The 18,132-nt window shown below is 39.8% G+C and overlaps 1 protein-coding gene across 7 annotated transcripts in view; it reads left to right on the forward strand.

The window, feature by feature from the left end:
* The window catches only part of LOC146325030 (serine/threonine-protein kinase WNK2), a 63,430-nt gene that overhangs the window by 15,661 nt on the left and 29,637 nt on the right, over nucleotides 1-18,132 (forward strand). For 5 of the 7 annotated variants that reach the window (XM_084720766.1, XM_084720759.1, XM_084720761.1 and 2 more), the window contains exons 3-10: nucleotides 7,724-7,896; nucleotides 8,075-8,295; nucleotides 8,388-8,545; nucleotides 11,538-11,626; nucleotides 12,078-12,297; nucleotides 15,181-15,457; nucleotides 15,544-15,659; nucleotides 17,002-17,919. In XM_084720766.1, the coding sequence (XP_084576892.1) occupies nucleotides 7,724-7,896; nucleotides 8,075-8,295; nucleotides 8,388-8,545; nucleotides 11,538-11,626; nucleotides 12,078-12,297; nucleotides 15,181-15,457; nucleotides 15,544-15,659; nucleotides 17,002-17,919 (2,172 nt within the window). The remainder of the gene's footprint in view (nucleotides 1-7,723; nucleotides 7,897-8,074; nucleotides 8,296-8,387; nucleotides 8,546-11,537; nucleotides 11,627-12,077; nucleotides 12,298-15,180; nucleotides 15,458-15,543; nucleotides 15,660-17,001; nucleotides 17,920-18,132) is intronic. The other 2 variants (XM_084720760.1, XM_084720765.1) reach the window with 2 other exon arrangements.

The following is an 18,132-nucleotide window of genomic DNA, read 5'->3' on the forward strand; positions in this document are numbered from 1 at the left end:
TGTCATGATGTTGCATTGCTCTGTGTGCCATGTGACAATTTTAAAAACACATGAGCTGAAACCAACCACTTATTTCAGTGTCTTACATGAGTTAACCACCTGCGCATGTTGTCACAAGGAATCTATCACTGTGCATCTTTGTATACTTCTTTCATGGCACAACCCAAGATAATTCTTGAACACCGACAGCTTGGACTTGTTTATACAGGGCGGGCACAACGGACTAAGATATATACATGAAGACACATTGTTGCAGGGCTCCAGCACTTTGACTGATCCTGTATTCTCTGTGACTGGGTTATTAGTTCTTTTTTTTTTTGATGTTGTCTGAATACAGTGAGAATCTGCCTGAACGCTATGGTGATAACGGTTTGCCTCCCAGTCTGTTTTTGTCCCGTTCTGCAAATCAACACGTCCGGGTGATGCTGCATAAATCGTTGGTTCTAAATGTCACAGGAGGTTTCTCCAGCTTTGGTCTCTTATTTGTATTTGCCATACAGATGGCTGGAACACTACATGAGTGTAGTAACCAGGCTAAGCCAAATAGCAGCACCAGTTGTCTATTAGCTACAGCTAATAGACAACTGGTGCACTGCCAAAACTTAGTGGGTAAAATTTGCGCTATAGAATTTGTGTTAGACAAGTCTGAGTAGTAAATGTTTGGGTCACAGAAGTTGAACACCGACTCAAATGTCCTGTATGAAACGGTTCGGGAAAAATACACATACCATTAGACCCCTAATTTATAAATAAACTTTATTTGATGAGAAGTGAGCACCTGTTATCCCCTCATGAAGGCCCATTAATGCTAGGGGCTAATCAGCAGAAATTATAAATATATAATTATATATATAATAATAAATATTTTGCTTTTGCCTTTCCTGTATTTCTGGATATAATGATGATATATGACTTGATAATGACATAACGATTTCTTAACTCGGATACAAATACTTAATGATTTCTAATTTACAGTCAGCTATTATGTTTTAAGTTATTTGGCTGTTGTATACCACTGACATTTTACAGCAATAAACAAATAGGAAGTCTGTTTACCTATTTTAAGCCTGCTGAAATCTATCTGTACCTTTTTAGACTACAGGCTTGTGTAAGATTATTCACACCCTTAATTTGGAGTTTGTAATTTCAGTTATGAGATGGGAAGAATCCATCTTCATAAATGTCATGACTCACCTTTTTTGCACTTAAAGCAATGTGTGGGTGATACTCTGTGTGTGTGTGTGTGTGTGTGTGTGTGTGTGTGTGTGTGTGTGTGTGTGTGTGTGTGTGTGTGTGTGTGTGTGTGTGTGTGTGTAAAACATTTGTTATCAAAGTTTTCTTTTCTTGAGAACTCCAACAGAATATATCACTCACTTGTGTGTGTATGTGTGTGTGTGCGCGTGTGCATGCTCTTGTCTGTCAGATGTCTATTTAGATTGATGCTTGAGAGAGGAGGCCTGCCTCAACACTCTTTAGCCCGACAGCTCCCCCCTGCCAGGAGCAATCTGATTCTATTAGTGGATAATCAATAGTAGTCCCTCATCCCACTATAGCCCCCGTCAAATCCCTGTAGTACCTCACCACATTTTTTTTATCAAGCAAAAACTGGCCCCCTGAGTAAAAAATGGCTGCATCATTGTTAGTGAAACAATGTTTTGACTTGTCTATCTACACATAGCTGTGCCTGCACTGAGTTTGTACGCACCATTAGTGTTTGTAATGTTGTTTGAGCATAGCAAGTTGTTTTTGTTGTTTTTTTATGCTTCTGTTCATGGAAGAGATTCCAATTTAATGGTGAATCCGTTGACATGCTTGCAGAGCTCTCTACTGTACTTAAGTACTTGTGTTTGTTGGGAGCTGGATGATCCAGAGCTATTTTCACATGAGGGATGCTCATTGTCTGGCAGATTTGTGTTTGTCTGTGTTTTCACTGCTCTCTGCACGAGTTTGATAGGCAGATAATCAAGCTTGATTAGCAGTGCTGAGCACATTATACAAACCTGCTTCCAGTTTTGTGCTTTTATTCACATAGCATTCTTCAGTAATCTAACCTATTTATCAAAGTTTCACCAATGGCACGAAAGTTTCTTTATCCAGTATATTACGCTTGCAAACTCTATGCATTGTGTCCAGATAAATTTGAGTTCTTAAAAGTAGACTTGACTAGGAATTGGACTGCATAACAAAATATGCACTTTGCGGACACTGTAAGGCACCTGCAGCGATACAATCTACAGTACTGTGCATACCGTACATTCTGTAACATAGATGGCCTCGGTGTAATTCTGATTCCAAACCAAGGCTGTGTTTGTTTCCTCCTGCCCATAGTTATAATATACATTGCTGATTAAATATCTGACAGGCAAACGAGTAGAGTCCTTTACATGAAATCAATTAGTTCCTCTAGCTGGGAATCACAGGTCTTACAATTTTGTTTTATCTACCTTTAGATCCTCAGTTAAAGTAGATGAGATGATAGCCATCTCTCCACAATGAGGGCACTTTCTTCTTAAATGCACAGTATGCATCAAGGTTGACATGTGACATTAGGCCAAGAAGTTGACTTGAACACATAGTTTTGCAATTACATGGTATATTTGCAAGCAGAGTTCCCAGGACTAATATTTTAATCTATTACCTGGTCCCTCTAGTGCACCAGAGGCCTCCCTGTTTGGTATCTCCGTCTGAGAGTCTGTGTTACTGTACAAGCTACCAGAGCTGTGGTGCTAATAGTGCTCCAGTCAGCTCACAGATGTAGTGGGTGGCAGCATAGTGGAGCACAGGTTTATAGATTGCTTCCTGCTAATGTCACAATCTATTTTTCCTGTCCTTGCCGCCCTGTATGGTTTTCTTTGAGTGTGTTAAACCTCGGCTGGGAGGCTCCACACTCTGCTGTGGTCACTGGTCAGCTGAGCCTTTTCTTTAGCCAAGTGAACAGTGCACGTGTGATAAGATTATGAAAATATCCATGCCCAAACAACTAGGGTTGGGCAATATATCCGTGTTATATTGATGTTATGATGTGAGACTAGAGATTGCCTTACACTTTGGATATCGTGATATGGCATAAATGTTGTCTTTTCCTGGTTTTAAAGGCTGCATTATAGTAAAGTGATGTAATTTTCTGAACTCACTGTTCCAGACTGTTTGGTCAAAAATATTGTGATACTTGATTTTGTCCATATTTTTCAGCCAAACTGTTGGGTAGTTAAACCTACGGCAGTGCATCTTATTCTACATGATCATTATATGTTTGCAGCAATTGAGACTTTATGGTATGTTATTTAAGAGAAAATGTGTATATCAAAATGTATATCATATACTTTGGCATAGCCTAAAAATACTAATATTATTTATAAGCCATGTTGCCAAGCCCTAAAAAAATGTATATTTTTTAACATTTATTAAAACCAGATTCTTGGTATAGGTATAGAAAAATAAGTGGCCATACAAGGACATGAAACAGGTTGTACATACTTTCACATTCACCCCATTCACCCTAACTGGCAAATACCAGGTGGTTACCACCACAAGTTCAGCATGGTGAACTCTAAGCAGCAAAGACAAATCTTTGCATGTTCACATGGGTGGCAGCCACTTTTTATCCCCATGGCTGTGACCGAAACCATTTCCCCTCTGCTGCTTCCCCTCATTGAAATGACTGGAGGGTGCTGCACGATGGTGTGAAAAGGCCTTTGCAAGTCTTTGCATCTATTGTTCCAAGGTAGGTGGGTGTGTGAGTTTTAAGCAAGTTTATTGTAATCATTTTATGAACTATTAACACAAGAGCTCTGAGAATATCTAATTTGTTTTCCCCTCAGAGATACATTGTCAAGTATCAACTATTTTCTTTTTTACATTTTTGGAAAATAAGAGTCGGAGCATTCAACTCACAGTTAAATCTTAGACTGGGTGCTGAATCCTTAATGTAGATCACAAAAACAACAAAGACAAGGGCAGCACTCCCGTTTTGACTATTTATTATTGCTACACAGATGTTTAGTCCAGCACTGGTTGTGGTCATGTATAATTAATTCCACCTGTATGGATTTATTGTTAAACTGCCAGTACACGCACTGATGAAGGGTGCCTAGCCTGAAATGTCTGTGGCTATAATAAGCAGTCAAAATGGGAGTTCTGTCCTAGCCTTCCTTTTTACCTTCTTCCAATAGGCTTGTAGTTTAGGACAATCCCAATAAATGTGGGAAAGTCTCCTGTTAAGCTACATCCTCTCCTACAGAGTGGATTAGATATTTTGTCTTCATTGGAAATTAGTATTGGTGTTTTAAAAAAAACCTCATTCTCATTGACCAGCCAGATTATTTACAAATTGGGCATTAAGCATTTATTTCAAGACAGTGAAAATGTATTCCACTCCTCATACCACTCAAATGTCAAATGACTTCAAATTTAATAATGAGTCACATTTGTTAAAAGCTTACATCCCTCACAGTAACTATGAAGCCGTTAACAAGTCTAATGTATTGATGCAGTGATATCTTATGTCTAGTGTGTGTGTGCCATGGGAGTGACATTCTTCCAGTGCCCCAGTGCATATGTATCTGTCTGTGTATCTCGCCATGCTGTGCACAACACCTCTGAGCCTACATGTGGCTTCTGAATTATGCAGGAGTCCCAATGTCTGCTGAGAGGGAAAATAGAAGTGGGGAGAGCAAATGGAGGTGTGTGTGTGTGTGTGTGTGTGTGTGTGTGTGTGTGTGTGTGTGTGTGTGTGTGTGTGTGTGTGTGTGTGTGTGTGTCTGTGTGTGTGTGTCTGTGTGTGAGAGAGACTTGGGGAACACTCTGTTGAGGGGGTATGGGGGTTATTTTGGAAAAGCAGCAGGATTCCTGAAAGAAAAGAGCAGAGATGATAAAATGAAAGGACAAGAAAGGAAAGGGGAGTGTGGGGAGAGGAGGGGAGGAAAGCTGCAGTGCTCCGGGGTTAAAATATGTTCTAAGCTGTCTGTCGAGCTCCTCGCTGTCTCTTGTTTTAGACCTGAGGTTCAGGTAAACTTTGGTCCATGTGCTGCTTTTGTGCAGCAAAGAGCACTTGGGGATAACCCAGCCCAACTTGGTCCCAGCCCTCCATTGCTCAGCTTGCCTCAGTAGAAAGGGTTCTCTGCAGAACTGAATTATTCATTGGACTTTAGAAGAGTGCAGTGAAAATCCCCACCCCCCACACACTTGCACACAGAACCTGATATGCCACGTTCACGCACACACACATAATGCTTTATCATCATATCACTCCACTCTTCCAACACATTGCGTCACACACATCTTGCATCCATAGTTATTTTTCAGGCTATTCAGGCTGATTTCTATTTGTTCTGCTGCTTCATCTCACCGGGAGTTCACTGTGGTTGAATAATTAAATAGATTAGATCTCGGTATGTTGTGCTCATCGCATTCCACTGTCGGTGTCGTCCGTCACTGTGAGGGGTGGGGTCGTGCTTCTAGTCCATGCTCAGCACTGGCTGCACATGTGTGTTTTATTACGTAAGTCATTGCTGTGATGGTTAAAAAAAAAGAAAGACAGAGGAATCGCAGTAAAGAAACCCAAGGCAATACCTAGAGCAAGGTGCTGTCGGAGTGGGGGGTCAGCTTCACAGAGAATTGGAGAGTGAAGGGATTGAGAGGGAGCGTTTAGCGAAGATGTGTTTTAGTGTGTGCGGGGGATGTTTGATGATGGAGGAGGGAGTGGTTGATGTTCGGGGTGCAGAGAGGGAGATGGATTGCAGATATGGGGGTGGGGGGGTAGGGGGAGCAAAAGGTAGTGGATGAGAGAGAGGGAAAACAAGTGAAGGAGATGGAAGAGATCGATGACACATAACCTTAAACTGCAGTGTGCAGTGGGTGTGGTCGTGTTAATGTGAGGGTTCATTCTCCCCCCCAGTCACTGTGGTTTGTCACCCTTTAATGTCTTGTTACAAAGCCTTTGTGTTTCTGGATGTACTGAAGTTAAATGTTCGAGATCATATCTGCTATTATACTTTTAATTAAATATCACACACATGCATGGTATTTAGGCTGAATTAGGGCTGGGTAATATATCGAAATTATATTGATATTGTGATTTGAGATCAAATGTGTAGTGAATGTGACTGTTCAAGTTTTACGAGTCAGTCAACCAGCATTTGGCTAATAGCTGGTGCTAAATTTGTTTGTTCAGTCTATAAAATATATATAAGAAAAAAATTTTGTGTGCTAATCACAATTTTCCAGAGCCCAAAGTGACATCTTCAATTTTTTATTTATTTATTTATTGTCCAACCAACAGTCCAAAACCCAAAGACTCTTCATTTACCAGGCTATCATAAATGACAAATAAAAGCAGCAAATCCTGACATTTAAGAAGTCGGAACCAGCAAATTTTCACTATTTTTGCCTTTAAAAATAACTGAAACACTTTATAAATAGTTGGCAACAAATTTTCTCTTGATTGACTGATCGATTATTAGAATAATCCAGCTGTACTAGGTATTATCAGGCCTGTAATATGACATTGCATAGGTGTTTTTTTTCCTGTTGTAAAGTCTGCATTATAGTAACATGGTGTAATTTTCTGTACTTAAAATGGTAGTTCACCTAAAAATGAAATTTCACTCAATATCATTTTATCAAATTTCATTTTTGGGTGAACTATCGCTTCAAGGCTCCTCCCGCTCATCTGTCCCAAACTTAACATCCATTGTCCCAAATTGAAGCTCTTCTTTCATTCTACATAGGCAGAATAAATTTAGTTTAATAACTTATTTTCATGAATTCACATCACTTCATTGACTTACTCTGGTCTGCTGTGGAAGTTTTGATAGTTGGGCCCTGTACTTGTAATCGAAAACATTTTGAAAACACCCTGCATGTAGGTGTTTGGTCACAATCAGTGTTCATTATTCTTCTGGTCATTGGTTGAGTCACTGATTCTTTTAGTCATTGCTTGAGTTTGGTTGAGTCACTGTTTCTTGTTTGTTCAACAAACGGATCACTGCAAACTGCAGTGTTGTTGCCACCTCACTTTTTTTTTTATTTTAAACTTCTAACAATTACAGTTATATACTTTACATTCCATGAGGCATAGATATTTGTTGATTACATTTTTAGTGTTTCTGTACTGTCCCAGAATTGCCCCAGACACTATATCTTTGTGTCCCAGGTGCTGTTTTGTGTTGTCCCTGGGACATCCTTTATGGTATTATGGTATTGGTATCTGGTATTATGTTCACAGTTGTGATTAGTTATCAAAAATCTGATTTTGTTATTTTTTTTGTGAAAGCACCAATATGCCTCGTACAACATTGTAATATCAATAAATATAGATATCAAGGTATTTGGTCAGCAATATTATAATATTTGATTTTGTCCATATCACCCAGCGCTACGCTGAATGTTACTGCTGCTTCAGAAAGCCCTCGATCTGGATTCTTCCCCCACACATAAACTGCTGACTGTCATCAGCTTTGATATACAGTTGTACATATGGTCCAATTAGAGATGTGTATATAGCTCAAAGACTGACACTAACCTCCCCCTCACTCATTCTGTTTTTCCCATGTGGTAAAACATACAGGATGTATGAATTCAAAATGTGCAGGGGAGTGCCTCCAAGGTGATGGTGTCTTCCATCTGGCAGTTCCTTTGAAGCAAATAAGATATAATAAGTATCCTGTCATTAGGGCTTCATACTAATTGTTTTTTCCCACTGCATCTGTCGTCTTTCCTCTAGGATCGTAAGCTGTCAAAGGTGGAACGCCAGCGCTTTAAGGAGGAGGCAGAGATGTTGAAGGGTCTTCAACATCCCAACATCGTCCGTTTCTATGACTTTTGGGAGTCACCCATGAAAGGGAAGAAGTGCATTGTTTTAGTAACAGAGCTCATGACATCAGGAACACTAAAAACGTGAGTACTGATGAAGGTGATATAAATATATTTGTACCTTTTACACATTTATATACCAGTTAAAGTGAACTTACCTTTTCACTTGTAGCATTTTACTTTGTGTTCCATATGTTGACTCAGAATAAATTTGAATACTCATATGAATTTCGGGTAATGTGTTTCCCTCTCCTTCCTACAGCTATCTAAAGCGTTTCAAAGTAATGAAGCCCAAGGTGCTGAGGAGCTGGTGCAGACAGATCCTGAAAGGCCTTCACTTCCTCCACACTAGGACACCCCCCATCATCCACAGGGACCTCAAATGTGATAACATCTTTATCACTGGACCTACAGGCTCGGTCAAGATAGGGGATTTAGGACTGGCAACACTCAAGGCGGCTTCCTTTGCTAAGAGTGTCATAGGTAGGAGACTTTAAATTGTAACTTGCCAGATGAATGGTTCTCACAATAAAAAAGTAAATGATATATCCATTTGTCACTCTTTTTTTCTTCAGGCACCCCAGAGTTCATGGCTCCGGAGATGTATGAGGAGCACTATGATGAAGCTGTGGATGTCTACGCCTTTGGCATGTGTATGCTAGAGATGGCCACCTCAGAGTATCCCTACTCAGAGTGTCAGAATGCTGCTCAGATATACCGCAAAGTCACAAGCGTGAGTCCAGATTTTCTAACTTCTTTCAAAAATAAGATTTTTAGGGAAAATATTTGGCTTACTGCAATTAATAACAGATAAAAAAGACAGGCAAATAATAACAGCTGTGACAATGTACTAATAATAAATTGTGCCATTACTTTACAGAGAAAACAGGGACTGTACTAATTGTGCATTAATTGTCTCACATACCATATAGGCAAGGTAAAGTAAAGCAATGTTGCATAATATAAATAGATCATATATAGATACCTTTGCACAAATGTGCTGCTATTGTGTTGATTTTGATGTTGAAGGCCCCTGTGGACAAAAGAGGTAGTGTTTCCACCATAATAACCACAAAATAAAACATCAAAAATAAAGTTATCTGACTAAAAACAGCTAACACACTGCTTACTGTAATTCTGCCTGTGAAAATGTAAGCACAGGCTCATTTTATCTGACATTAAGAATAACTATAGAGAAATAGTTGATCTTTGTTGCTGATCTCATTAACTTATGTAGGTCAAATAGGAGCATCAGTAATAAATTGAAACTGTTTCAAAAACCTGTTAAACTCCTTGTAAGTAATTTTAAATTCACACAATGAGTGTGCAGCAGTAATTCTTTGAAATAAGAAATGCCATAAAAACAAAGTAGTTTCAAATAATAAAACCAAGTAACATCAAGCCAGTTTCAAATAATAAAAACAGGTATAAACAATATAATACAATATCGGATAATAATCTTTTTATTAATAATTTAAATTTATATACAATTTTTATCCAATATGTGTATTAATAATTTAAATAAAGTCAGAAGTCTTACTACCATACAGTGTAACTGTAATTTTGTGTCTAACATTGTCAACAAAAAAGCTTGTTTATACCACCATCTTCTAAAAGACACCCTGCTTGCCTGCTTTTTGTAATAATTCAGGGTCATGCTTGGTGAACTTCTAAGATGTGTCGTAGTAATGTCAAGTATGTTTTTGGCTGCTTCGCCACATAATAAATCTGGGGTGTTTTTAATTGGATAAATTCTGCTTTTGTTAGAAGATCTGCTCCTTTGTTTTCAGCTAGATGGACCCTCAGCCTTGAATTTCTTGGGTGAAAAATCTAATGAGCCATATGGAGTCACAGAGGGAGTCCAAATCCCCTTTGTTTTTTAGATAAAGCCTGAAGGCTGTATTCCACTCCATTACAAAGAGCACATCTCTGCAAGCAAAGGATACTGCAAACTGTTTTTAGATTAGGGGGTGTCTGAAGTCATGATAGACTTCCTGATTTGATGAAGAGTATTGATTTTCCACTCTTGAGACTTGGCATGGTTTGGAATCTGAGAGATGACTCTTTCACCTGCTTTTAAAGAAGAGGAGGCCTCTATGCCCATATTAATGGCAGGGCAGCGTCAGTGCAGCTGTCTCTGGATACTGTTCTCTGCATTGTTACTGTATGCATATGAGAGTGCCCTGCAGGGACCACTGCAGGATATTAATAGGAGATTGATCAAAGAGGAACCATGATAGCTTTATACTACTCCCTAAGCACATGCAGCTGCATAATTTGAAGGGATTTTAATCCAGAAGATGCATATAATTTATATCTTAGATGCAGAAAGTATCTCTTTTTAAGAATTAATGATCTCACAAGTTATGTCAACACCAGAGCTAATGCTGCACCATGGAGAGAATAACTGGGCAAATGTGCCTGCAAAAAAGATTAGTAAAGAAGGTCAGAGAGCTTAGCAAAGACAATGTAGTATTAGCAAGGGATGCAACGATACACTGATCTGGATCAATATTTCAATTCAGTGTGTAATGATCCAATATGATAGTTTCAAAGTCAAAGTATTGATCTATATCGTCATCTCTAAGATACATGTTTATTTTGAAATTCTCCTGGCATGTCTGTGTCACAAATGTCTGTAAAAGTTCAGTTATCAAATTATTGAATCATAATTCAGTTGCTTTTTGTGAGTTGACGTAAGTGTCACTGGATGGTTGAAATTGACATACTGTCTGATATCAGTCACAGGCCCCTGAAGTACAGTATTGTTGCAATATCACAAAGGTATTTGGTCACAAATCTCATGATTTGATTTTTTCCATATTACCAAGCTCTAGTTTGCACTATTAGAAAATGTTTGGTATGTATATTTTAGAGAAAATTTGTATATCGAGATATTTGTAATATTTAGGCATAGGCTAAAAGTATTGAGATGGTACAATATTTACAGGTTATATCACCTACTACTAATCATTTTACTTTTTACACTTTTTCACAACATTGAACCATGCTGAACTGAGCTGCCGAATTAAAAAAATCAAAGGTGCCAGGTGTTTGTCAGCAAATTGAAATTTACATAAGCCTTGTAATCTTGTCTTGTGCTGTTTTGGTTCAGTTATGCAGAGAGAACTCTCTCTCAGGACTGATTTAGCTAAAACTCCACAATGAGGCCATTGAGAAATTCAAGCCTCCGTAACTGTGATGCACTGTCATCACAGTGTTTGAATGTTTGGTTGAATTATTTTCACTGGACATTATGACCGGAGAGATTGACATATGTAAAAATATATTCACCAGATTTTCCTGGTAAAATAGTGGTAATTACCGGATAACATAAGCTTTGTTCAGTAAGTTTAGGCTATTTTGAGTAGTCACAATATCACAGGAATAATGCCAGTTGTGTTCTACTTGTAGATTACAAACAAAACAATATCAGGAACAGGTTTTGGGTTTTGGTTTGGGCAGTTGTTTGTGAGGCTCCTATGGTGCTTTCATGCTTTTTGAATCCACTGTTACTGACATGAATTCAAGCTGACCAGATCTGCTTTGCTCTGTCAAGGTTGACAAGCCTACAGGGTGTGAGTGTGTGATACTTAAAAGATAAGATTTGGAGTGGAGTAGCACAAAAACATCCTTGCACTCTCCTTCCTTTTGTTTTTTCCTTCGTGATTTGTATCCCTTCATGGCATGTCCTCAGTGTTTTGTTTATATTTCCTTTTCCTCAGGGAGTGAAGCCAGCCAGCTACAACAAGGTCATGGATCCTGAAATCAAGGAGATTATTGGGGAGTGTATCTGCCAAAAGAAAGAGGAGCGGTGAGTGACTGTCCCCATCATTGTCCAGTGTCCGGCCAACAGGGCCCACAAGGTGCCCTCTCATCTTTCATGCCTTGTCTCACCTCCCCCGCTTCATTGCGGTGGCGCTGACAGTTGGGCTCTCAGCAGCACTGCAGTCTCCCACCATATCTGCAGGGTGTCTTTCATTTTCTGTTACATAATGAGTTTGTGTGCAGAGGGGAAAATAACCCTTAATTAGCTTCCAGTGGTGTTTTTTTCATTGAAGCATGATTGGGTTCAGTGAGTGACTTTTGTCTGGGCAGCACATGAAAACCATGGGCCAGGATGTACTTTTCATTATTAACACGTTAGAACTCTTGTACTACAGCTCATTATTCTAACACTATCTGCAAACACTGTACATTACAGATAAGTGGCATCAGCACGTGTCATACAAATCAGTCTTGAGCTTTGGTCTTCCTTCTCCTAGGTACACCATTAAGGACCTGTTGAACCATGCTTTCTTTGCTGAGGATACAGGCGTAAGGGTGGAACTAGCTGAGGAGGATGATGGGAAGAAGGCCTCAATAGCCCTGAAACTATGGGTGGAAGACCACAAGAAGTTAAAAGGGAAGTACAAGGAGAGTGGAGCCATCGAGTTCACATTTGACCTGGAAAAGGATGTCCCTGAGGTTGTGGCGCAAGAGATGGTGAGTGAATAATTAAAGGTGTAGTCAGAAGAACTTTTTCAGAACATATTCTGAGATAAATGTGGTTTTGGAATCCTGTGAACTATCTTATGCACTCCTTTGTTTACATTGTGCTGTCTACCAGCAAAAATATTACCTATAAATTATTCAACTTCTTCATAATCCTTTGCATAATTTCAATTTCAATTCTAAGTTTTTAACCCATGTTAGTGATGCAGTATGTCATGCTTCGCATGTCTTAGTGGCTTGTTGTGCTCTTGCTGCAGTGCTCATATCTCATTATCAGGGAATGTACTTACATGGAGATTGCTGGTGATAACGTGCTCTGCTTTTCCAGGAATACAGTGATTGTGGTTTTATTTTGATTTTTTTCATTATGTTTACATGATTTTTTTCCCGTTTTTCTGGGCCTGGCTTGTATTGAAGGACCTTAACTGATGGTGTCAACTGAAGATTTCTCTCAGTGTGGAAGCCATGATAATACTGACCGCAAGCTTCTTCAACATTCTGCAGCACCATGACATTATTTATAGGGGTATGGGATTAAGTGAGTGAGCTATCACAGCTCGATGTCATCTGGAGCATGTAAACATAATCATTGTCTGGCTTTGCTCTTAACGGTCTTAAACAGGTTTTGTTTTTTTGTTTTTTTAAATGAAACTGGTGCACAATATCCTGAATAACTGCAGATGAGTGATGGTCTGTCTGGTAGTATTTATAAAGCTTGCATCGTTAAAATAAAAAAATAAAATGAAAGTTAGCAATTCCAGAGAGACCAAATCTTCAGTGGGACATGTAAAAGGAGGATATATTTCTCAGGAGTGGCATTTTGCTGGGGCTATACAAAATGACTTCAAACAAACTTTCTTTAAAACAAATTTGTGTTAGGCCAGTGCATATTGCAAAAGGACTGAGGACTGTCTGTAATGTGTTATCGGATATCGCACGAAGACTTTAACAGTTGATTCAAGGTTCAACACTGTATTCCACAACTACCTTTTCAATACTTTTTGATTGGAATTTGCCTTGGTGAGCTCACTTAAGATTAAATTCTTTATACCACTACTACTATTTTAACACTTTTTATTATTGGAATTTGTCTTGGTGAGCTCACCTATGGGCAGAAAAATAGTAAAACAACTTACTAATAAAGAACAAGACAAAAGATGAAGTGTCAAACACATCCAACCCATATAATAATCATAAAACATAAAGCATAAAACAGTGGGTAAAATAAAACACAGCACGTAGGGATGCCGTAAATTAAACTAGCACCTGTAGGGAAATTAGCAGGAACATAAAAATGGCCTACTAGAAAAAGTACTTCAAGGGCCTTAAAATCATCTACCCTATTGCACAAATTGTTTAACCTGCTGTGTGGCCTGCAGTGCTGTGTACCTGTTTAAATAAAGAAGTTTAAAGTCAGTGGGGTGACTCAGCCAAGAGGTCACTTTAGTGAGGTGTGTTCTCCCTCATATCATTAAAAAAAGGAATGTTTCATTTAATACAAATTCAATTAAAACTCATCCTGTGACAGTGAGTGAGAACCTGCTGTCCTTGGGTTGTTATTTTCTGTCTCTTGATCTAATCAATGTCTGCCTTTTCATTATTGTTCTCCCACACATCTCCTTTCCTTTGTCTTGTCTGCTCTCTCTCCTTCCATTTGTCTGTGCTGTTGGCCTTGACCAGCTGTGAGACTTGGAATAAAACTTACAGCCTCTCTGTAAAAGCCGCTTTGGGAATGAGAGCAGACATTTGGACCAGCAGCACATTGAGTCATCCACCCTAATGAGTAATTTCTAAGTTCTCTAAATTCAGAAGGCAGTAAAGTAGAGATGGGACCAGTGTGATTCAATATTAGTATTGGTGCCCAATATTGACATAAGTCATTCATAGAATATTAGACTCAAGTCACTGATCTGCGTTCTGATCTGAATTCCATAAACCCATGTACTTTGTATCTATAAATATGGCGCTAAGCAGTGTGCTTGAAGAGATGCACAGCATGTTTTGTTTTATTTTATTTTTAATTACATTAGCATATAATAAATGGGAAACATGTTCAAAGATCCAACTGTGAAATACAGCTGGAGTGAAGAAATGTACTAGCGACATAACTCAAGGTGCTACCTAAATAAGCCACTATGTTCTGAACAACACATTACAAACATGAAATAGCAAACTTAAACTCTCAGTAATGAATCATGGGAAATGAGAGCCATCTCTAAGCATTATCTGCAGCACATGTGAATGTCAAAATGCACAATCCTACAGCGCCCCAATGGTTAGAGGATGCCGTTACACAGCTACATAACACAAACTACACAAGCTTTCCAGGAGATGTAAACTCACTAAATCACACTAATCTGAAGTTCAGTTTCAGCCTCATGTAGTAGTAGCAGCAGTAGTAATTGTAGAGGGGGGTTAGAGGAGGAGGAGGTATCAGTATTGGCAGATATCCAAATTCAGGTATCAAAATTGGATCATACTGAAAAAGAAACTGAAAAGGTTCTGAAGAAGATTGGTACATCTCTCAATTAAAGCCAGTTTTTGCATGGCTTTGTGCTGTCCTCTTCCCTTTTGGTTTTGAAACAAAACTGTATTTTTTCATGTTCAACATTTGTTCTATGCATTGTGTCTTCATCTTTGTTATTTGCAGATGTAACAGTCCAGACAGTTCTGTTGTGAACAATGAACCAAGCTGCTGACAAAGGGAATAGTTCCCCACTGCTCCGATCCCCTTAAAATAGATTTTCTATTCCTTCCTTTTCTTGCTCTTTCTCTCTCCCTCACACGCTCCCCTTTTTAATGCGCCCTCTCTTCTCTCACATGCTCACTGCTAAAAATATCCTGGAAGTCATGCTCTTCCCTTTTCTTTGTCAGGTGGAGTCTGGCTTCTTCCACGAGAGTGATGCTAAGACTGTGGGAAAGTCGATCAGGGACCGTGTGGCACTGATCAAGTGGAGAAGGGAGAGAACAGTGTCTGCTGCAGCTGCAGTGGATCAAGGTGAAGGGGGGCACAGGGTCCAGATGACACCATCTCAGGGCATCTCTGCTGGGGCTGCACATGTTGGACAGCCTTTGCTGGAGCCTGAGGAGCCAGAAGCAGACCTGCACAACAGGCTGCGAAACCTGCCAGCCAGTGCCACCTCAGTGACATGTAAGAGAGACTGTTCTTCCAGCCAAACACACGCAAGCTTTAATCTTTGACTTTTTAATGAGTGCATGGTTTGTGTGTTTCTGCAGCAGACAGCACACTTGACAGTGGCATGGGCTCCACTGTGTACTCAGACTCCCACAGCAGCCAGCAGAGTGTCCTCTACCAGTCCCTGCTGGAGCCTATTACTATGGCAACGCAGCAGGTCTGTATCAGGAGCATACACACCCAGGTGGACCATGTACATTCAGATTTATTAAAACACACACACACCTTGAAAGCAGCCATCGCTCACGTGGCCTTGGAACAGAACACAGGCACTGCATTCACACACTTAAAGGGACAGTTTACCCTTAAATCAAAAATTCACATTTTCCCTCTTACCTATGGTGTTATTTATCCATCTAGAGTGTTTTAGTATGCATTGTCGAGTTTTGGGGATATCAACCTTAGAGATATCTGCCTTTTCCCAAATATAATGAAAGTAGATGGTTCTCTTTCTACCATAGAAAGAACTAGAAGGAAAATAGTTTCTCCATGAGACAGTTCACAACAAGGTCTGTGGATTAACTTAAGTAAGTGGGTTATGATTTCTGGAAAATTGCTTTTGAATTTTTTAAGCTTTTTTCTTAAAAAACTCCGAAGTACTGAATTTCGTCTTACTCACAAAGTACAAACATTCTTTTCTCCAGTAGAATTAGATACTTGTGTAAAAAAGACTCGTAAAACTAGAAGTACTGATTCAACTTCTTTACTTAAGCAAAAAAGTGAAAAAGTACAGTATTGTACTTAAAGTATAAAAGTAAAAGTAAAAAGTAGCCATTTCTACTAGCTGTTTCTGTGCAAAGCTAATTAAACCTCACTTGTGGTTGAGTCTCCTCTTGTTTATTTGCGTCTTGTTCCATCTTGTTAAGTCTTTTACATTGTTTTTTTTTTTTTTTTTTACATCTGTTACATGTGATATGCACTGATGGATACACCAAGGAATCGTTTTTTTTATTGTTCCATCCATTTAGATTGAAATTGGTCTTTTGGGGAGGTGGCAATGATGCAAAATAGAAATGCTCAATAATTCCCCTCAAATTCATTAAAACTAAGAAATGCAAACGTAAGGAGAATGAGATACATATATATTTGTGTTAAAATATAGGGAGAAAAACTAAAACATTGTCAGAAAATTTTGTTCTCAGGGACAGATACCTGAAAACTCTATTTAAGTATAGTAACAATGTATTTGTACTCTGACCACCTTTGACCAAAACCATCTAGATGCAGAAATAGTATTACAGGCCAAAGAAAAAATATGCATTTTTTGGTTTTGGGATGAACTTTCCCTTTTAAAAACAATGTACACAGTCCACATGCATACACATTTTTACACATACACATGTGCAGATCAGTGTTCATTAACATTTTCAATATTTCTCATGCATTCATATGTCATTGCAGGCTTGTTTGTCCTCATCTCATCATACATAACTTTTTTTTGTTAAGATCTTTTCATTTTGAGTAACATGTTTTTTGCTTTTGGGTTGCTCCTCTATCAGTTCCGGAGCAGTAGCCCTTTTCCGACAGATCGACCTCGCTCCTGTGAAAAGGATGAAGTATGGGGGGCAAAACTGAGCCCAGAGCTCACGACTCGTTTGGGAGCTTCAGCCCGGAGAGGAAGTGCCCCTGTTATTGACACACAGAGGGCAAACCATATTGCTCAACTCCATGCCCTCATTCAGTCTCACAGATCAATCAGCCCTACCCCCACAGTGCCAGAGAACCAGCCAGGACTCAGCCCCCCTGGGCTGCACTCAGAGGCTGAGAACAGCTTCCCTTCCCAGAGTTCTCTGCCACTGCTGCAGGTCTCCCCTGTCTCTTCACCCTCTGAGTACCGCCGCCTCAGTGACACCAACATTAGGCCGTCATCTGAGGCCACCAGTGAGAACTTAACCTTGCCTGTGCCGGGTGGACGCAGACACTCTGACCTTAGCAGTCTTCTGAGTCTAGCCTCTCATCATAAACACCATTTAGCAATGCATAGAGGCCACATGTGCCAGGCCTGCCTCTCTTTGCTTCATCTAAGGTCACGAGAAGGGAGTCATCGGCGTTCTTCTGTTGCCATGCCAACACACCTCTGTCCATGTGACTTTAGATACCACCCATCTTCTGGTGGAACTATGACTGCCCCTGGTTATGGACGGCAGAAAAGTTCAAGTGATTGTTCTGATTTCTCACTGCTTCAGCAGTCCCTGTTCAACATAATCAGCCGCAAAGCAGCCCCCTGTCACACTGCACCCACCCAAACCTCCCTGCTGCACCCCTCAGCTGCCCAAAGACCTGCCTGCAGTGATGGAGATGGCAGCACGAAGAGTCACCTCCTGAGTGGCAGTTTAGTTGGGGACCAAGAACCCCTCCGAGACTGTGAGGATAGAGTCTGTACTGGAGAGCAGCAAGTGGCCAGGGCTGTGGGAGTGGTAGGTCACAATAGCACCACAAGTCGCTTTAGTTTCCCATGTGGGGCCAACACCTGCTTAACTAATTTCTCCCAGCCTGTAGGAGAGACAGCGTTTTTCCTGCATGGAGCTGGTCTGATCTCCTGTCTGCTGCCTGCATACGGCTACAGAGCTGCCCGTTCTCTTACAAATCATAACCTTGCTCCTGTCAGAGGACAATGGCGCAGTCTCTAA

This window comes from Lutjanus erythropterus, chromosome 6 (genome assembly GCF_056507025.1).
Source record: "Lutjanus erythropterus isolate fLutEry1 chromosome 6, fLutEry1.hap2, whole genome shotgun sequence".
Lineage (NCBI taxonomy): Eukaryota > Metazoa > Chordata > Actinopteri > Lutjaniformes > Lutjanidae > Lutjanus > Lutjanus erythropterus.